This window comes from Pleurodeles waltl, chromosome 10 (genome assembly GCF_031143425.1).
Source record: "Pleurodeles waltl isolate 20211129_DDA chromosome 10, aPleWal1.hap1.20221129, whole genome shotgun sequence".
In the NCBI taxonomy this organism is placed as follows: Eukaryota; Metazoa; Chordata; class Amphibia; order Caudata; family Salamandridae; genus Pleurodeles; species Pleurodeles waltl.
Window position 1 is genome coordinate 1,008,369,320 of NC_090449.1, and position 22,112 is coordinate 1,008,391,431.

The 22,112-nt window shown below is 44.3% G+C and overlaps 1 protein-coding gene across 1 annotated transcript in view; it reads left to right on the top strand.

Moving 5' to 3' along the window:
* ACAD11 (acyl-CoA dehydrogenase family member 11) overlaps positions 1 to 21,306 on the top strand; it is a 269,487-nt gene extending 248,181 nt beyond the window's left edge. The window contains exons 19-20 of the mRNA XM_069211890.1: positions 8,858 to 8,967; positions 20,701 to 21,306. Coding sequence (XP_069067991.1) covers positions 8,858 to 8,967; positions 20,701 to 20,815 — 225 coding nt within the window. The 3' untranslated portion in view covers positions 20,816 to 21,306. The remainder of the gene's footprint in view (positions 1 to 8,857; positions 8,968 to 20,700) is intronic.
* The last annotated feature ends 806 nt before the right edge of the window (positions 21,307 to 22,112 follow it).

The following is a 22,112-nucleotide window of genomic DNA, read 5'->3' on the forward strand; positions in this document are numbered from 1 at the left end:
AGATATCCTGTCTGCCAAAATCTAAATCCCGTAAGAAATAATGGGATTTATATTTTGGCAGACGGGATATCCGTCACGATTGTGATGGAGTAGCCAGTCTGCTGAGTTCTAAATCAGGCCTTCAGTCTGAAAGTGAAGTGCTTGCAATTTTGCTTGCAGCTGGTGATGTTACCTGGTTTGGGTAACACATTAAGGGGGTCATCTAGACGCACACGGTAGGGACAAAGCATCCACCAGAAGTATTTATCTCCTTTATAGTTATGTAGCCTTTTAGGAGCTGAGCTCAAGTTGCATTATCTTCTGTTTTTACACAGATATTTCCTACCAGCTTTTAGCTTCTCATAACCAATCATACAGGAAGTAGAAGGCACTGGTAAAGACAATAGGTTTAACTTTGTTATGGCGTGAAAATCAGGCGTGTCATTGAAGTGTCAAACCTATTGGCAGCAGTGCAGATCAACTGCTGCGAAAAGCATCTGAAAAATAGATGCTACACGGAATAAAGCAACCCTTTAACAGCCGTCAGCTGGCCTGTTGTTACAAATTCTTTTAAAATGTAGATAGAGAGGGTTTTGGCTCCACAAAGATGTTTCTGTCTCACCTAGCGCTGTTGACTGCTTGGTGCATCTTTCTGCCTTTAGTGGAGGCATTGCCTTGCAACGCACAAGAGACCATTTTACATCTCACAAGTAAACTGACTATTCACAGATTACATTCCGTCATGCGAGCAACGTATACAGGGAGTGCAGAATTATTAGGCAAGTTGTATTTTTGAGGATTAATTTTATTATTGAACAACAACCATGTTCTCAATGAACCCAAAAAACTCATTAATATCAAAGCTGAATATTTTTGGAAGTAGTTTTAGTTTGTTTTTAGTTTTAGCTATGTTAGGGGGATATCTGTGTGTGCAGGTGACTATTACTGTGCATAATTATTAGGCAACTTAACAAAAAAAATATATACCCATTTCAATTATTTATTATTACCAGTGAAACCAATATAACATCTCAACATTCACAAATATACATTTCTGACATTCAAAAACAAAACAAAAACAAATCAGTGACCAATATAGCCACCTTTCTTTGCAAGGACACTCAAAAGCCTGCCATCCATGGATTCTGTCAGTGTTTTGATCTGTTCACCATCAACATTGCGTGCAGCAGCAACCACAGCCTCCCAGACACTGTTCAGAGAGGTGTACTGTTTTCCCTCCTTGTAAATCTCACATTTGATGATGGACCACAGGTTCTCAATGGGGTTCAGATCAGGTGAACAAGGAGGCCATGTCATTAGATTTCCTTCTTTTATACCCTTTCTTGCCAGCCACGCTGTGGAGTACTTGGACGCGTGTGATGGAGCATTGTCCTGCATGAAAATCATGTTTTTCTTGAAGGATGCAGACTTCTTCCTGTACCACTGCTTGAAGAAGGTGTCTTCCAGGAACTGGCAGTAGGACTGGGAGTTGAGCTTGACTCCATCCTCAACCCGAAAAGGCCTCACAAGCTCATCTTTGATGATACCAGCCTAAACCAGTACTCCACCTCCACCTTGCTGGCGTCTGAGTCGGACTGGAGCTCTCTGCCCTTTACCAATCCAGCCACGGGCCCATCCATCTGGCCCATCAAGGCTCACTCTCATTTCATCAGTCCATAAAACCTTAGAAAAATCAGTCTTGAGATATTTCTTGGCCCAGTCTTGACGTTTCAGCTTGTGTGTCTTGTTCAGTGGTGGTCGTCTTTCAGCCTTTCTTACCTTGGCCATGTCTCTGAGTATTGCACACCTTGTGCTTTTGGGCACTCCAGTGATGTTGCAGCTCTGAAATATGGCCAAACTGGTGGCAAGTGGCATCGTGGCAGCTGCACGCTTGACTTTTCTCAGTTCATGGCCAGTTATTTTGCGCCTTGGTTTTTCCACACGCTTCTTGCGACCCTGTTGACTATTTTGAATGAAACGCTTGATTGTTCGATGATCACGCTTCAGAAGCTTTGCAATTTTAAGAGTGCTGCATCCCTCTGCAAGATATCTCACTATTTTTGACTTTTCTGAGCCTGTCAAGTCCTTCTTTTGACCCATTTTGCCAAAGGAAAGGAAGTTGCCTAATAATTATGCACACCTGATATAGGGTGTTGATGTCATTAGACCACACCCCTTCTCATTACAGAGATGCACATCACCTAATATGCTTAATTGGTAGTAGGCTTTCGAGCCTATACAGCTTGGAGTAAGACAACATGCATAAAGAGGATGATGTGGTCAAAATACTCATTTGCCTAATCATTCTGCACTCCCTGTACAGACAACAAATATTTTTTCTTTTCTTTTGTTTTTCAGTGCAGCAGTATTTTTTCAGTGTTGTAAACAAGATTCACATTTTACCTACAAGAGTGCTCCACATACACAGAAAAACAGCCTTTAATATGCCAAAACAGGCTTGCATAAATACTGCTTGACTACGTTCACACATTAAAAGCAGATCTATTGTGTTTTATATGCTCGTTTCATTATATCCATTTTGCAGGTGCTTTTGACAGCACTTGCTCGCCAGGGCTCCCAGATTTTGCTTGTAGAATAATCCATCATACATACCACTGGAGAGTGAAGGACTCGCCTAAACAGAAAATAGTCAGTCGCACTAAAACACTCCCATGGGCTGCAGAGATGTACCTGGCAATGTCTTAGGCCAATGCTCAAGTTTCCTGAGCACAAGAAGTCAATCTCTGAAGTGGTTGACCCAAAGCCCCTCAAAGTAAGTATAGCATTTCATGTTTGTGTATTGAAAGAGGCAAACTCCACATTTCAAATTTTAAAACATCCCATGCACAATACGGGTGCAAAGCGTATTTTGCCAGGATTACTCTCAGTTTTTATGATTGATGTTCAAATCAGCCACTAAGACACAACTGATGTCCACTTCAGATGTTATTTGTGGAAGGGTACATTTGCTCTTGGTTTAGCATTATGGTGTTACTGACATGTGCATTAAACTTCCCTAACCCTTCATCTGAGCATTGTTAATCTGGGAGTAGGTGTCCAGAAAATCATTATGCAACACCTAGTTGATCTGCAGATTTGTGTGCACAATATGCTTTGCATTGATAATCCCTCTGTAGAGCACACGCCAATGGCCATTTGGATCCAGAAAATAGCTGCATGAGGGTCGAAAAAGAACATACATGCAAGCCCTTAAACATCGAAGTTCTTTGGCTAGTTGACAGCCATTTATTTGTAAAGATATGTGAATACAACAAATAAAGCATAAGATCCATCTTTGAACGTTTTATGGAGAACACTGCCTTATTTTTCACTTACACTGATTATTGGGTTCTTTGGGCTGCCACTTCTGCTTGTCTGAGCATTACCTCTTAACAGATCATTCTTTGCTGTCACAGAGCAGACCGGCTAGCTCCAGTTGTGTTTGATGTTAAAGATTAAGCTGCCAGAATCTTGGCAAAGCATACCATCAGAGTCAGTTTTGGACATTATATAAAAACAGATACACATAATAAAAGTCACTCATACATCCATCTGTGCATATGATAGATTGGTCCGATTACTGTGCAGTTGGGTGTGATATGTGCCTTAGCCTCGTGATCTCAATTCATGATAAGTCTAAAACAAAGCTTACCATACTCAAATGCAAATTGGCATCTGCAGCTAATGAGCCTCCTGTGTGTTAGGCATTATCCCCGTGCACTTCAGTGTCCTTTCCACAAGACATTGTTGAACCATTTGGACTCTAAACTTCGGAATGTTATTTTTCTAATTAACCCCTTTATAGTGATAATGAATCAAAATTAAAAAAGTGAGTCACTACGGATCCAAAGTTATTGGAAATTAATTCAACAAAGAAACAAAGGTCTTTCTTAAATCGCCATCTTTGGAATTTAGAAGGACCCTTCATTGGAAATTCAAAACTTACAGGAAGATGATCATTGCCACAATTGCGCTTTAACAACCATGCCTCATATTTGATTCCAGTGTTTCAAACTATGTTTTCAAAATTCTCAATGGCTTAGAGCATATTTCTGTAAAGCCCTGGCTGTGGCTATCACTGTATATTGGTTAATAACTTAATGATCGCTGTGGGAAGCTGGCTCTGTATATACTATATCAAAGTGAGATATAGTGTGCACAGAGTCCAGGGGTTCCCCAGAGGCTTAACAGAGGCTAAAGTAGGTAATACTAATGCTCTCTTTTGTGGTAGTGTGGTTGAGCAGTTAGGCTTATCAGAGGGTAGTGCAAAGCATTTGTTGTACACACACAGACAATAGAAGAATCACACACTTTAAGGACTTAGCTCCAGACCAGTGTTTTTTATATAGCAAAAATATATTTTCTTAATTCATTTTTAGAACCACAGGATTCAAATAGTAGGTAAGTTTCTTAAAAGATTCGTATTTCACACAGGTATCTACAGTACTTTGAAATAGGTAAGTAATACAGTTTTTGAAATACTGGCAATAATCTGTTGTAAAAATGGACACTGCAATTTTCAGAAAAAGTTCCTGGGAGGAGGAAAAGTTTGTTCGGTTTACAGGTAAGTCCAAAACTTACAGTTTCAGTTTTAGGAAGTCCACCGGCTGGGGTTCAAGTTAACCCCAAACACCCACCACCAGCAACACGGTGCCGGTCAGGTGCAGAGGTCAAAGTTGAGCAAATTTAACGTTGGCTCCTATGGAGAGGGGGTACTCGGAATCAGGCCTGCGTGCAGGTAAGTACCCGTGGCTCAGAGGGCAGACAAGGGGGGATTGGAAGAGCACTGAAGGGGCCACAAGTAGGCACCAAACACACACCCTCAGCGGCACAGGCGAGGCCTGGTGCAGGGTGCAAACAGGATGTCTGGTTTTCAATGCTGGTCTATGAGGAGACCCCAGGGGTCACTCAGAGGCTGCAGGCGAGATCCAGGGGGGTATCTCGGGCACACCACCAGTCGGACAGGGAGGAGGGCCACCTGCTGAACTTAGACGCACTGGGGGTCTGGTGCTCCAAGGCCTGGGGGCTGCGGGTGCAGTGTGTCTTTAGGCATCGGATATCTTTGTCTGGAGCTTTGCGGTCAGGGGGGTCCTCGGGATTCCCTTTGCAGGCATCATCGTGGAGGGTTGGAGAGGTCATCCCAGGGTGGGTACTTGATTGCAATCACCTGTGAAACCTCTCTTGCTGGGGGGACCACCCGGATACAGGCCGTGGGCATTGGGTGCACAGCGGTCAGGACTTAGCATCCGGAGTGAGGTGGGAGTCCTTGGCTTTAGATTTTCTTAGACAGAGCTGCTGTCCTCAGGAGTTCTTGGTCCTTTTGGGCGCGGGGCAGTCCTCTGGAGATGGGCAGAGGCCACTGGTCTCACTGGACGCGTCACTGGTCTTTTGCAGGTTCTTTGAGGCAGGAGACAAGCCAGTAGGGCTGGGGCCAAAGCAGTAGTCGTCGTCCTTCTTCTCTGCTGGGGGTTTCAGCTGAGCAGTCCTTCTTCTTCTTGTTAGGTTGCCAGGAATCTGGTGAGCTGGGTTCAGTGAGGCCCTTAAATCCTAGATTTAGGGGCGTTTAAAACTTCAGATGGCAGTAGCCAATGGCTACTGTCCCTGAGGGTATCTACACCCTCCTTGTGCCCACTCCCTTTGGGGAGGGCGGGCACAAACCTAATCCTATTGGTCCCTGTCATCCAAACCAAGACGGAGGATTCTGCAGGTAGGGGTTCACCTCAGCTCTGTTCACCTTAGGGGTAGTCCTGGCTGGGGTGGTCACTCCTCTCTGTTTTCCCTAATTTTCCCACCGGACTTGCGACAAAAAGTAGCGCTATGTCCGGGGGGCAGGTATCTCCACTAGCTGGAGTGCCCTGGGGCACTGTAATCCGAGGCTTGAGCCTTTGAGGCTCACCGCCAGGTGTTACAGTTCCTGTAGGGGGGAGCTGTGAAGCACCTCCACCCAGGACAGGCTTTGTTTCTGGCCACAGAGCGCACAAAGGCACCCACCCTATGAGATCAGAAAATTGTCTGAAAGTGGCAGGATGGCACAGACCGGTCAGTCCTACACTAGCAGTTTGGCTAACATACAGGGGGCATCTCTAAGATGCCCTATGTGTGCATTTTTCAGTAAATCCTACACTGGTATCAGTGTAGATTTATTATGCTGAGAAGTTTGACACCAAACGTCCCAGTATTCACTGAAGCCATTATGGAGCTGTGGAGTTCGTAATGACAAACTCCAAGACCATATACTCAATATGGCTACACTGCACTTACAGTGTCTAAGAATGGACTTAGAGACTGTAGGGGCATATTGCTCATGCAGCTATGCCCTCACCTGTGGTATAGTGCACCCTGTCTTAGGGCAGTAAGACCTACCAGAGGGGTAACTTACCTATGCCACAGGCAGTGATTTGTGGGCATGACACCCTTTCTCCTCACCAGCACCCACAACCTGCAAGGCAGTGTGCATGTGCTTGGTGAGGGGTCCCCTAGGGTGGCATAATGCATGCTACAGCCCTTAGAGACCTTCTCTGGCCACAGTGCCCTTGGTACCATAGGTACCTTTTACAATGGACTTAACTGTGTGCCAGGGTTGTGCCAGTTGTGGAAACAAAGGTACAGTTTTGGGGAAAGAGCGCTGGGGCCTGGTTAGCAGGGCCCCTCCCACTTTCAGTCAAAGTTGGCATCAACACTAGGCAAAAAGTGGGGGGTAGCCATGCCAACAGTGGCACTTTCCTACAATCATGTTTAGTGAAACAATTCTGATTACAGCCATTTGTGAGCCCAAAGGAGACTAGGTCAGTACCAGGGATGTTGATGAATTAAGGAAGGTTATTGCTCTGATTATTACTTAATTGTTTTGGCTCGGAAGGGGATTGTTTTGGTTTTTAGAAACCCATTTTGGATCAAAACACGTTTTCCAGCTTCTGTTCCCTATCTAATATAATGTTGCTGTAACAAAATCTTGGAGAAAGTAACCACTTTCCACTTGAATGCCTCTCTGGAATTGATTCAGATACTAGTATGTCAGCACCCAGGTCACTGAGACCAACTAAATAAATTGCACAGTGGCTCAGCTGACGTCCTGGATCAAGTAGAAGAATTAATGTCCAAACCTCAACCACTTGCTCCTTTTTTCAGGTCTAGTTGTAGTGGTGTGAGTTTTGAACTAACCAACTAATGGTTCGCTTCCCTTTTTGGCCTTATGTGTAGAATGTGCAGCCCCGCAGGTTTTGAATTTGATGGATCTCCAGTTGCGTATATTGTTGATAATGGCACATGCCTCTGGCTGCCTCTGTTTAATATTTACATGATGTCTCTTCACAAACTTTTCCTTTATCAAGGCCTGACGTTTCATATAGACTATTTACACATACTGGCTTATTCACCATAGCCATCAACCATCTCCAAAATATCTGTCTACACTAAGATGAAAACTAAGAAGCTGAACGCGAATAATGCAAAGACAAAGGGCCTTATTTAAAGTTTCACATGGCGGATCTCCAGCCGGCTGCACAATAGCCTATGGCTATTACGGTAGTCGAGATATCCGCCACTTTTGAGGGAGTTTTTACTCTGCTCCACTTCTTACAAATGCCTGCCCCAAGGGTTCACTGTTCCTCATTTGTTTTCCAATAATTTAATATCCCTATCCTGTCCAAGGTCATCACATCACAGCTCTGTCTACCTTCCTCTCTCACTTGAGCAGGAAGCACTATTGTTAGTTTGTCGCCCTATTTCCTAAAGCTAATTAGAAAGGTTAGTTGTGCCCAGATTTTTTTAATTCCCTGATAAAGTGCTATGCACTTTTCTGCTGGAAACTGAGCCTTGTTCTTCTAGCCTGCTAGGCATGCCTTCACTGCATGCACAGTTAAACATGTCCACCAGGAAGGACCACACAGTGCTGCAACCATTCTCCATGGAAGCAGACCATTGGACTAAATCTGTCCAGACTCTGGTCATTTCAAAGGGATTTTCTGTCTATTGTTGCCTTCGCCCGCAAGCCACAGGTTCTGGAAGGTGAAAGGACAGGGACATCCACATATAGGGCATGCATTGTGCGGTCATACTACTGGGTTATGCTTAGGATGCATCTGGACAAACCCGAGGCACTTCATAAGGATTTTCACAGTGTTACACTTTGACTAATAGTTGTTGAACTCCATGCCCTACATAAGGGTTTTTATAGCACTAACTCTGGGTTAAATCATGTCAAACTCTAGGTGTTTCCTACAGATTTCCTGTACACTGCCGTCCTTGCCTTCAACCCACACGTTGAGTCAAGAAAACGTCCAGAGGTTTCCTTGATGCAAGGTGCTCAGCAACGAGAAGCTAAACCAGGGTTCAATGTACTCATCTTTATGGATCTTTAGAATTGAGTTGACTGTGATTAGAGTATTTTGAAGAATGGACTTTGAACAGGTGAATCCTCCCTTGGTTCTGTGCTGTTTATCAGCGTGTTGCTTTTCTGCCACATAACGGTATTGAATGTACATACAAGTAAAATATACTTTGCATTCATACACATAAAAGGAGGCTTTCTGTTTTGAGAAGTTGGTATGGAAAGAGAACGCATGGAACACTGGCGGACTCTGAAACTAGTACTTCATACCTCACTTTCATTGATCATGATCCCCTTGTCTTTAGCATATAGCCTAAAGTATTATTGAGGCATTTAGTTACATTACCCTTTTATAATAATTTGCTGTCTCAGTGCAGTTTTCTCCTTATATGTTTTACCTCCATATTACAATATACTTTTTGTATAGTTCCTTCACACTTTAAAATTAAAAAAAATAACATTTAAGAAAAAAAAAATGTTTTGTTTTTAATAAGTGCTTATATATTTTTTCTTGAAATTGTTATTGAGTACCTGCTTCTGTTTTTACAGATTGCTATGATAAAAATCGTGGCTCCAAGGATGGCCAGTAAGGTCATAGACAACGCTATCCAAGTATGTGGAGCAGCTGGAGTATGCCAGGATTTTCCATTAGGACTCATGTGAGTACAGTCAATTTCATCTCCTAGAAAATTGGGCAAAGATTTGGCCTTATTTTGGCTTCAGCCGGTGGCCTTCCATCCTGACAGAGTGTCCGAGATCACAACCCCTGCCTTCATGCTGATGGGCTGCCCTCCGAATTAGAGATTCCCCCCGCCTGGCATACATCTCTCTACTGTAAACTGAGCTACTGTCATGGTGACTCCATCACAGCAGTGCTCGACAAACGTCTTTCCTTCAGAGAAAATGAATTCTTTCAAAGAGGGGTACACAACTTAAATGGCCACAATGCCTGGAGAGCCTTTTGACTATAGTGCTGCAACTATGCTGAGCAAAGCATAGGCCAATGGTGAAGAAGACATATGATGCTTTATTCCTTTTGATGCTTAGACTGACATCACAACACACAAAACCCAAACATTAATCTACCTATAGATTTTCATATGTTAAATATAATCAAAATCTTGAGTGAATGGTCAGCGTGTGTATGTTCAGTCTTAGTCATCTGTTGGGCATCTGTGGTGGCCTTAGACCATTAATGATAACAGTCAAGCTTCGGCCTTGATCGGCTTACAAATCAGACCAGCAAGAACTCTCCTATGCGGAGTAGTCTGCCAGCCAAGGCATATATTGTGTCTTCTTTCATTTACTAACTGTTGCTCTGATCCCTTTTTCTGATACGAAAGCAATAGGAACTAATTTGTCACTAAAGAATATTGCAACCAGACTGATAATAAGTAAGATTAGTCTTCATCTTTTCTTAAAAATTGGCACTTTCTACTAGTGAAGCTCAAGGTAGACTTTAAGACATTTTGCACAATTAATAAAGTTGTAAATCCAAACACCTACACTTAAATCATGATTAAATGCCTGAATTGTTAGATATTAGTCATTCTTACGTATTGGAAATCTAGAATGGGTGGTGAGACATTTTCTACAGTAGGACATTGTACATAATGCTAGAATCCAAGAAAGGACAATGGGCCAAATTTATCAAACTGTTTTACTGGTGGCCGTTTGTGACCGGTAAAGGCTTCTTGCCATATACCATCCCTATATTGGGGCTCTGCTTGGAAAATAGGGATTGCGACTCACTATTAGGAAGGGGCGTGCCAAGGGCGTCCCTTCCTAATAGCGAGTCGCAGGGGGATGTATGATTGTTTTACAACCGGGAATCCATCGCAAAACAATTGCAGTTAACACCAACTTCAAGTTGGTGGTAACCCATTCGCAAACCGGAAGGGGTCGCCATAGGACCCCTTCCCCTTTGTGAATCGGGGTGCACACAATTTTTCAGAGCAGGCAGTCTTTCCATGCACCACTGTCTGCTCTGAAAAATGAAACTGAAACGTTTCATTTTTATTTTTGAAATGCAGCCCATTTTTCTTGAAGGAAAACGGGCTGCATTTAAAAAAAAAACTGCTGTATTAAAAAAAAAAAGCAGTCACAGAAATGGTGGTCTGCTGACCGCAGCAGGCCACCATCCCTGTGAGTGCGGCAATTCCCAAATGGGTTGCAAATTGCGATCTGCCTCATGAATATTAATGAGGCAGGTCTCTTGCAACCTATGTGAAAATCACACAGTGTTAAACACAATGTTGTACATACCAGTGTGCGATTTCCTAATAGCAAATCGGAAAAATTTGCTATTAGGAAATCCAAACCTTAAGCTTTATACATCTGATAGACACTTCTACTTTCAGATTCCTGACCTTAGAATTTCCCCCAGGCGTCAGTCTGCAGCCGGAGATTTTTCTTCGAGCAGTACCCCTGCTCTCCTTTAGGTGGTCAATCGACTCCATGTCCGTTGTTGGCGTTGTGGTCGCCGCATATGACAGCGCGGCTCATATAAGGTGCCACCCCGGTGCGCTGATTTCAGTTCCTTTCTTTCTGCACCAGCCTGCATGCAGACCCAAAGAGAACTACCCCTACAGTCGCTTTTTGATTGGCCTTTCGTTTCAACGTTTTTTTTTTACTTCTTGGTGCTTCAAGCCCTGCGACTCCTATCACCGTATGACGTCGGTGACAGATCAGCACCTTATCTGCCCGTGGTGTTTTGATTGCGACCACGACCCGAAGTCGTGCTCCGACTGCCGGGTCATGAACCCGGAGGCTTTGAGGGAGCGGCCTCTAAAGCTACTCGCTTCCCGGTGTCCGGCTCCGCATCGCAGAGGAAGATCCTGAGACCGCTCACAGAGCCACCACCACTCATTGTCATCCCATTCGAATACTGGGAGACACTGGTAAGCACAACAAGATGTCGAAGAGTCATAAGCGTTCTTCGACTTCACCCCATCGGTCAGTCGACGCGGGAGAAGGAGCATCCTTGTTGTAGGCCTCTGTCTTCGGAGCCTACTTCTTGGTGGGCTCCGCGTCTCCCCGAGTTACCAGGTGCCGGAGCCACCCCTGCCCAACTCTAGGAATTTTATGAGGCCATGCGCCTCATCTTTGGGCAGTCTGGCCTTGCTAGAAAGCCTTTGGGCCCGCAGGGTCAGCAAGGGCCTCTTCGGATCTCTCACCAGCGGCTTCGGCCTCTGCTCCGAGGGACACTCAGGGATCCGGATCCGAACCGGCATCGGTCGTACCACAGCGACCTTCCCCAATGACGGTTCCAGCGTCAACGCACCTGTTGCTGCCCAGGCCCGCAGGCGACGTTGATCCTATACTCATTGCCGAATCCAACACTGAGTCGGAGCGGCATTGCTCATTGCCGATTTCAGTTTGGCAGGGGTCTTGGTCCCCTGGTCGAATCCTGACCCTTTTTCTTATAGGTACAAGTTCGGTGAGAGTATGGAGGGGTTGATGGACCCTTTAGAATACCAGCTTGAAGTACCTATGGATTGGCCTCAGGAACTGGGTGAAGCCAGTAGTCTGGATACCTCTCCTGATGCTGGTATGCTTTCTCTCCTTACTGTGGCTACGGAGGAGGGGGCTTCTTACTCCATGGTGGTGCATAGAGCGGCCGAGGTCTTGGGTCTCAAGCTGCCTTCAGTGGATGTCAGAAGTAACCTCATAACTGAGGTGCTTCAGCCTGGGGCTTCCACATCTGAACCCCTCTTGGCCTTCAAGGAAGTCCTCACTGATGTCCTGCTGGAGACCAGCACAGGGGCTCCTGTTAAGAGGACAATAGCCCACCGCCATAGGCCTGCTCCTAACAACCCGGCTTTCCTGACCCAATACTCCACCCTAGAGAGCTTGGTCATCCAAGCCTCAACATTCCATGGTGCGTTCCCTTCAGCTCTCCCAGATAGGCAATCCAAAAGGCTAGATCATCTTGAGAAGAAATAGTTTAATTCCTCCAGCCTGTCATTGTGGTCTGTGAACACTGCATGCCTCTTGGGCTATTACACCCATTCTTTATTGTAGACGATTGCGCAACTGCTGCCACAAGTCCTAGAGGAGGCCCGGGCCATTCTCTCCCAAGCTGATGGGAGAGATGCAGCTAAGTTCCTGATCAGATATAGGCTGGATACGACCGACTCTCTCGGCATATTGGTTGCTTCGACGGTGGCCTGAAGGTGCCACACCTGGTTAAGGACATCTGGCTTTTCAGGGGATGTCCAATCCACCCTGATAGACATGCCCTTTGATAGCATCCATCTCTTCGGAGACAAAGCAGACCCGGAGCTCGAGTGCTTTAAGGAGTCCGGGGCTGTGACCTGGTCCCTTGGCCTCGCTGCTGCCACTCGCCCCCCTCAGTCTGCTTTTTGCTCCATCCGTTACAATGGAAGGGGCGCCAGCCATGTCCGTTCCCTGCCAGCCACCATGGTGCGCATGCTACTCAGCCTCAGCATGGCTGGGGACGGGGGATCCAGCATTCGCGTGGATCAGGGAGCCAGGGGTCTAGCCATTCCACTGCTCACCCCTTAGCTGCAGCATCCAAACCTTCCTAGTCTGACGCTTTCCAATCAGGGACCAGTCGACAGCAGGATTCGCCATCACCTGCCCCGATGGAACATCATCACGTCAGACAGGTGGGTTTTGAAAATAGTCCAAAGGGGCTACTCCCTCCCATTGGAGACTAGCCCTCTATCCATGCCACCATCCTATGATCGGGTGACGGAGGATCACCTGGCACTTCTCTGCAAGGAGGTTGTCGCTCATTTGACCAAGGGAGCCATAGAGAGGGTCCCTGTGCCAGAAGTAGGTCATGGTTGTTATTCCTGCTACTTTCTGGTGCCCCTAAAAACCAAGGGCCTCTGCCCTATCCTAGAACTTCGGTCCCTCAATCTCTTCCTCAGGAAGGAGAAGTTCAAAATGCTCCCTCTGGCTCAGGTCCTATCTGCCCTGGAACCAGGAGACTGAATTGTAGCATTGGACTTGCAGGACGCATATTCCCTTCCTGCCTGCCCACAGACATTACTTGCGGTTTGTGGAAGGTCACAAGTATTTTCAATTTACAGTGCTCCCCTTTGGCCTTACCAGCACCCCTTGGATATTAACAAAAGTGATGGTGATGGTGATTGTCGCAGCTCATCTGCTCAGGTTAGGGGTTTCAGCCTTCCCCTACCTCGATGACTGACTGTTGAAGGCAGGCTCGTCCCAGGCTGTTGTCTCCCACCTTCAGACTGTGGTGGACCTCCTGCATTCACTGGGGTTCACTATAAACGTGCCAAAGTCACATCATCCCTCACTCCCTCTTAGACACTCCATTTCAAAGGAGCTGTTCTGGACACAGTACAGTTTTGGGCCTATCCTCCTGAGCAGCGAGTCCAGGATATTCAGGCTATGGTCTTAGGCTGCTGGGCCTCATGGCCTCCTGCATCCTGCTGGTGACACATGCCAGCTGGCATATGCGGGCTCTGCAGTGGGACTTGAAGTTCCAGTGGGCGCAGCGTCAGCGGAATCTCAACATGGTCCAGATCTCAGAGGGGACTGAGCATGATCTGCAGTGGTGGCTTTCGAACCGTGATTGGGTCAGAGGCAGATCCCTCTCCCTCCCTTAACCAGATCTCATCGTAGTGACAGATGCATCACTCCTGGGATGGGGCTACCACATGGAAGAGGTGGAGGTCAGAGGCATCTGATATTCAATGGAGTCCAAGCTCCATATCAATCTTTTGGAGCTCAGGGTGATCAGACTGGTGTTGAAAGCATTCCTTCCCTCTCTCAAAGGGAAAGTGGTGCAGGTGTTCATGGACAACACCACCGCTATGAGGCTCTGCAACAAGCAGGGCGGGGTGGGGTCATGGAGCCTTTGTCAGGAGGCTCTGTACATCTGGATATGGCTGGAACATCGGGGCATATCCCTGGTGGTTCAACATCTGGCTGGTCCTCTGAACGCCAGAGCAGACAAACTCAGCTGTCAATGCCTGGTCGATCACGAATGGTGTCTCCATCCAGGGGTGGCACAAGGTCTCTTCAGCAGTAGGGAGAGCCTTGGTTAGATCTGTTTGCCTCCCAGAGAACGCAGTTTTGCACGTTGGGTGTTTCCTAGGCGGCACTCGTTTGGTGACACTTTCCGTCTAGAGTGGAACTCAGGCCTCCTTTACGCCTTTACCGCAATACCACTTCTGCCCAGAGTTCTCAAGAAGATTAAGAACGACTGCGCCCAAGTCATTTTGTGCTCCAGACTAGGCAAAAAGAGTATGGTATCCTGAGCTCTTGAGCATGGCCATCGATCCGCCAATCAGACTGCCCCTTCGGGAGGATCTTTTGTCACAGCAGAGGGGGGCGGTTCTCCACCCAAACCTGTCCAATCTTCACCTTCTTGTGTGGAGATTGAGCACTGGCAGCTGATAGCTTTTGATAGCACGGATAGGCACCCTCAAGGGTTATTTGTATGCCATTTTGACTTTTCTCAGTTTGCCTGATCAATCCTCTTTGCTTAAATCTGTCATTGTTGGAAGACACATTTGACTTTTTGTTTGCTTTGTTTGAATTTGGCTTAATTATCTGTTCTGCTGGATCCAAGGCTCAGTTCTGAAGATTATCTAACCATACATCATGGTAGACACTGAACTCGACTCACAATCTCTTATATTTATTTGATTTGATTATCTGGGCGATTGGAAGTCAGGGGAGATATTTTAAGGCAAACGAAACACTGATTGTGTTTTTTCACTTTCTATAGCTCATTCTCAGTCTTCTGAAATGTTTTAATTCTCTTTTGAGGGTGCATGCCTAGGTGCTGTTAAAGTCATCGAGGTGGCAGAATGCTAAGGTCCTGGTGATTCCACTGCACGGATAGGCTAGAGGAGTAGAATTAAATTACTCTAATGCTCATTACTTAGTATTAGTGTCTTCACTACGTGTTGCAGTGTTGGGCCAAAGAGATCAGAATCCAGTAGCACCCTAATGCTTTTTACTTTAAGTGCTGAAAACTGGGTGTCTTCCTGGGCTTTCAACAAGTCAAAACATATTATATCCCTGGTCAAGTCTCCTACTACGAGAAACTCAGTTTTTAACTTTTCACAGTGAGAGAATTGTCTTTATCTGGAAACGAATGTGCTTCACTCAGTTATTAATGTTTGATTTGCTCATCTTATCTGAAATTGTAGAAATATTTCTGTGTTGCCTCACTAAAAAAGGCACAGCGAAAGGGTATTTTCTGAATTCAACCAGGGCGGCATGTTAATGGTCGAAACATATGGTCGAAGCATGTGTAGTGAGAAAAAGCAAAATGTGGAGCGCATGGATTTAGGAGCAGTGGGAAGGTGAAATTTAGAACAGCAAATATGGCGGGCAAGTGAGTACTAAGAATTTCATCCAGGTAAGTGGCAATAATCAAAAAATCAATTTGATAACGAAGGATAGCAGTGAAAACTCATCAGGTCCGTAGCTGATCGAGAGAGGTGGACTAGTGTTCGGGAAGAGTGACAACTACATCGGTTACAAATGTAATTACTCTGTAAAGGGGTAAGAAGGTGTACTTTGGGAGGATCACAAATAAGCTATTGTTTTAGTCTCACTTCCTTTCACAAGTGTATTTGTACAATGAGAGATAAGAGGACATTTTTTTGGATGCTGATTAGCTGATATTTTGCTTCAGTGGATGTGGTGGAGTTTGAGTGTTGGTTTATTATTGTGTCAGCGAGCACCCCAGAGTTTCAGTTAGAGGGGGCAGGAGTAAGATCAGGAGGGGTAAAGAAAACAGGGCTCAGGAGTGAAGCAAGGAAATGGATAATCCGTGTTTTGGGTAATTTGAGCAAGATGGATCGTAAAGCCAACGAGTGTTTGATAGCGGTGAAACAGTTTGAGACTTGAGTGTGTATTTGAGGTGTTAATGAGTGGAAAGAGAATAAACCAAGACAGAAAAAAATGGTGTCTAAGGAGGTTGTACATCAACATGAAGAGGGGCAGCTTGCTGAGCATCAGCAGACAGGGCAAGAACTGTTGCAGAGGTTTGAGGGTAGCCATTGAAGCTATCGGCAGTGGTGAAACAGGTAAGAGTGTTGAGTAGAATCTGGTGGTCACCTGTATCAAAGGTTGAAGAAGGTGACTATGGCAGGTGGTTACTTTGTGGCATCACAAAATGAGACATGAGAGAAAGAAGTCTCAGTAGAGGACTAGAGGTTTATATAACAGAATGGGTCTGAGGCTGCACAAAATATTTTGGTGAATAGAGAATGTTAAAAATGAAGATACAGTGATGCAGAGGACTTCAGAAAGGGAAGTGATGCTCATGCTGCATTGCACTGCATGAATGGAGGCCACACCATTGCCTAAATTCGAGACTCAAAGAAGAAGAAGCAGCTGGTTGTTTCAGTGCCTGCACGCTTTTGCCTGGTTTTCTTTTAGTTTTGGGTGAGTGCCATCAGAGCCAACTTCTAGCACCTCTTTGGCCTTGATGTTCACAATGTAGCACATCATGCAGTCGTTTGGAATAGTTAAGGATGATGGCCAAGCTTTACAAGAACAAACACCATGGGGCAAAATGTTCTTGCTGAAATATCGAGTTCAAAATATTGTGAAGGTAAGTATATACATAGTTAAGTTTAGACTTACTATGCCTAACTTGATATCCACATACCTTAAACATATATATCATCAATGTTCATACCTTCACAATATTTTTGTACTCAGTATAGTTCCACAAGATTTTTAAGCCTCAATATCCTGTTGGAATACATTCATAAACATTCAGATACTTCTTCATATGTGCAGGATCCTGGAAAAGATTTCCTTGGATAACGTTTTCATTTCTCAAAATGATCTAAAGAAAACATACTTATTGGAAGCATAATTTTCAACCTTTTTAGTAGATCCGATAAGAGTTGACTGTTAGCACTATAAAATGAATTTGACTGTTGCACGTTCTTGTGGTGTTGTGATCTAAAATGGGCAGATTGTTCCTTGGACCTATCTTTGTGAGTAAGTATGAGGACTATATCCCATGGAATCACAGCTTTTTCATCCGCTCATGTCCAGCTCAAAAAGTGTATCTACTATAACAGTACAATACAGGAAAAAATTTATTGACGACCTTGCTGGAATGATTGCTTGAGAATTCTAAAACTTGATTTTGTCTGATCATAACCATCTAGTTCCTGTTTTCTTTTGGTATACTCTGTGATACTGGAAGACGTTTGAACATGCTTCCTCTTCATGGGGTGCTAACTAGTGAAGGCAGATTGCTGAAGAAATTTCCAGTATCCCTGAACAATATTTTTGCCTTTGCTGCTACAAAGTAGTCTTTTGTTGTTGCCTTTGTTAATTTGGTGTTTGAAATGGTTGGTGGGAGAAGCCACAACATTCATTTTAACTTTGCCCTGGGACTCCAGCCAACTCAATCCATCAATCAAGCAATGCTTATAAAGAGCGGCTACTCACCCGTGAGGGTCTCAAGGCGCAGGATTGGGGGGAGGGACCTTAACCGAAGCCACCAGGGTTCTTGGCACTTGGCGCGGTCCAGACGCATCTATCTTTAAAGAAAAAATGTCCCTCTCCTATAAATGTTTACAAACAAACATAAGTGACAAGTGAGAACCTATTACAAAAATGTGTAAATTGTATTCCTAATCACATAAACATTAATAATGAAAAAAAGTCAAAGAAAAGTACTACTCACATAAAGACACAAAGACAATTAATGGTTAATAACATCACAAAAAACAGACTCCAGACTCACTCACAACAAGACAACAAATCAAATAGTTCAAATTTCCACAAACAAACTACACATATCAATACAACAAATACCTATACATTTCAATGCCCTATATGCTTATTAGCTTTCTGTTATCCAAAATAACTTAGAATAGTCCAGACGCAGACAGGCTTGCCATTGGCGCGCCAGCGGTATGGCCGCGCTGTGCCGCCATTAAGAAGGTGAGAGGGGTTGGGGGAGCAGTCAGCTGGGAGGCGGGAGGGTGGGAAAGGTGCTTCATTGGGGGAGGAGGGCAGAGGATGAGAGGAGAAAGGAAAAAGCACTAGGGAAAACGAGAGGTGATAGAAGAAAAAGGCAGAAAATGCAAAAGTGAAAGAGCAACAAAGAGAAGAAAAGAAAAGTCGATAGAGTATGTACACTTGCTCTGTTTGCCTCGGTAAGCAGAAGACGATTCCAAAGTTGAAAAGAAAACATTTGTGAAAAACTGAAACAGTCCAGTATTCTCCTAAGAATTCTCCTTGGATAAGAGTTCCTAATTTAGAGACTTGAACTTTTTGCCATGCTTTTTCTCTGGGTATTGAAGAAAATAGAACTTTTATTGAAGGTTTAAGTTACAATGCTTCAACAGTTCAAAATAAATGTATTTACAGATACAGGTATCAATGTTAACTTTTCAAAATTTGAGACCTCATGAAATACTAGAATCTCCTCCAAACAGTCACCACCTAAAGTAATGTAGACACTGGCAAACTTTTTTGTCAATAAGAGTACGTATGTTTGCTATGTTTGTCTGGGGAAGCAGAAGACGATGACAAAGTAGAATAGAAAACTTTAGTGAGAAACTGAAATAGTCCAGTATTCCCCTGAGAATTCTCCCTGGACATGAGTTCCTAATTTGGAGACTTGAACTTTTGCCATGCCTTTTCTTGGTTGCTTTCTTGCATGCCAGTACAAGAAATATCTCCCTAGGGTGGAGGGCGGGTGAGGGGTTCCAGGAGACTGAATATTGACGAAACTAGAGCTCTTATTGGAGGTTTCATTTACAAGGCGTCAACAATTACAAATATCTGTATTTCCAGATAAAGGTAGTAAAGTTAACTTTTCTCCCTCTATTTGAGACCTCATGAAATACTCGAATATCCTCCTCCTCCAAACAGAGAAGTTGTTGTTGAAATGAATTCAGGTCATGTGAAACATACTCTCTCCAGACTGAGACTGTGCCATGAGCGACACCTTTATCTGTTGCGATATGCCTGTGACATCTCTTCTACATTGACCTAGTATGTCGATGAATAACATGACCTGCCATTATGAGGTCTTCTTTTCGTAGGTCTGTGAAACCTCTGGCATAAGCCAGCTAGGTGGTGGAAGAAGTGTTATGGTGGTACTTGTAGCTGGAAGGGGCACTTGCTTGCATAAGTGATGGCTTACGAAGAGCAGCAAGATCTTCCTGATGGCTGAGACATTGCCTTTGTCCTACTCTTCGCCTATCTAAGCTCCAACATTATTGGCTAGGATGCTGAATCTGATCTGAAGGTTTGGCGATTGCTTGATGGCAAAGGTGCCTTAACGTTGAGGCTCTCAATAGTGAAGCATTTGACACTGAGAAACATTAATGAAAGCGTACCTGAATATCAAAAAGTTCACCAGGGTGGCTCTTGACATCCAGCTCCTCACTGTCCATCGTGAACGATGGTGACGGTGCTGCTTCTTTTAGGACACTCTCATATAGCCGGTATGGGGCTTCGACAGTTCTGAATTGAAGCTATAACCATTCCTTGTCATTTCACTTAGGTGGGAGCAGTGTTGGGCTGTCCTGTAGGGCAGTCGCGCAGTGACCATGGGGCTGGCCTGTAAGGTCAGTGGGTGGGCCGGCTTTATGGCTTGCTGGGCCGGTTTTCTACTGTTGATTTCACGGATATTAAATGACTCATTGCCTGCAAAAAGCTCAAATCCATGGTCTTTAATACCTTGCAAAACACCTATACAGTGTGTTCAAAACTGCTCCGATTTGCAAACATGGGCCACTTTTTAGCTGTCTCATTAGGTAATGGGGAATGTTTTGTCCAGGCCTATTTTCGGTCACAGTCTGACCCTGAGGGGGAGTCTGAGGTAAAAGGGTTTTTTCTCTTCCCGAGGAGCGCCAGCTCATACATCACCCGAGCTCCTTCTCTGCCCTTCAGTGCTTGAGACAATACACATAAACAGTGCCCAATACTTTTATCAACCATGTGCTGGGGATTTTCAAATAGAGTCGGCATGATGCCTGCAAGGGCCTTTGAAGAGAGTTGCTTATTTACAGAAAAATAAAATTCTTACCTCCAAAATCCTGAGCGACATTGATAGCTGCCTTTATAAGCCCGCAAGTCAAGACAGAGATGCACTATAAAATGCTATTATGATTACAAAATAGGAGTAAAAAAAAGGCACAGCTGGGTTCTGGCTTTCTTGCTCTGTACAGAAGCAGTGTCACAATTCTACCATGCAAAAGTGGGTGCTTATATGCAAAATGTTGTTTATTTTATTAGTGTTGCATGTATGGTTCAAGTGAGCTTTTTGGTCAAATATGTTTTAAGGTAATTATAATGTAATTTTACAATGTGTGTTGCAAATATTGTAATGCTTGTATGTTACATTGGCAAGTGTGTCGACTGCAGTGACACATATTACATATTATCTGTTGCAGGTACTCTCTTATTCGCACTTTACGTATAGCGGATGGCCCAGACGAAGTTCATTTATCAGCTGTCGCAAAAATGGAGTTAAACGAACAAGCCAAGCAACTGATGGCAAAAATGTAAAGCCGTGTCACTGATGCGTGCTATAAAGAAGAGCTCTACAAGGGCAGTCATTACGCATCATACTCACAAATGCCAGAATATGACGTAGGAGCTGCGGGCTCAAATCATTTCAAATCAAAAACTGACATAACTTTAAATAATTACTGGCAAAATACTACTGTCGTTAAAGAGACTCAAAAAAATTGCGAAGGGGATTTGTAAGCAATGAATGATAAGATTCTGTTGTGTTAGATTGACAGTCTTGATCATTTTGTCTGACACGGTTTCTACAGCATGGTGATGAAGAAGCCTGGTAAATAAAACATCTGGCATATTCTTCCCATGTCTGGTGGAGCCCTATTCGATTAACATAAACTCCTTTTGTAATTATCCCTAATATGATGTGCCTTAATTTTATATTAATGACTGCATATTTGTAATATCTTTAAGCTTCTGGATGTATTCCATGTGGAACATTAAAATGCAAAATAAAGATTATTTCATACTAGTAATTTATTTTGAGTTAATGATTAGTAACCTCCACTTGCTTTACAGAAGATCTGGTACTGAATACACCAAATATATCTCCCCTCAAAATGCAAAACAGAGCTTCCAGGATTGTGTGTAATGGATGCCACAGCTTGGCGGTGTCTGGCTACAGAGTTGCAGAAAAGTATCCCTTGAAAGATATCATGGCTCAAAGTAAAATGCTTTTTTCCGAATTTAATTTATTTAGTAAGAATCACTGATGAATGTCTCTGCTCTTCTAAATTATATCTATTTTATGGAGAAAAAAAATACCATGTTGCTTCCATAAAGAATGCAATTTAAATACGCGCTCTATGGAGCAAAGGTTTGCATGGTGACCCAGATTCCCAGGACGGGACCCCACAACATGAGGTTGTAAATCAGAAGGTGTGCGAGCTATTATTGAAGATTGAATGAGGTGTGATTACTCCCTCCGCTCTAGCTATGACTTTTTCTGGTTAGATTTACAAAAGAGATGTGGATGCTAAATCTTGAGTAGGGACATTTAAGCAGTCCTGCATACATCAGAAGCGGTTGTTAGTGTAGGTGGAGGCACTGCACAGGAGAACCCCTTAGGGAGCCTGGCTCAACATCTGATGATAGGCCAGCTGAGATTATACATATGGTACATCAGGGAGGTGGTGTCTTGCACACAGAGGGGCAGAGTGTGCTTTCATGCCTCAGGGATGTTCTTTGTCCATAGCCACAGGGGAAAGATTGTGTGCACTATGTATCATGTGTTGTATGTGCAAAGTAAGCACCTATGGCGTTTGTGTTGTGCACGTATGAA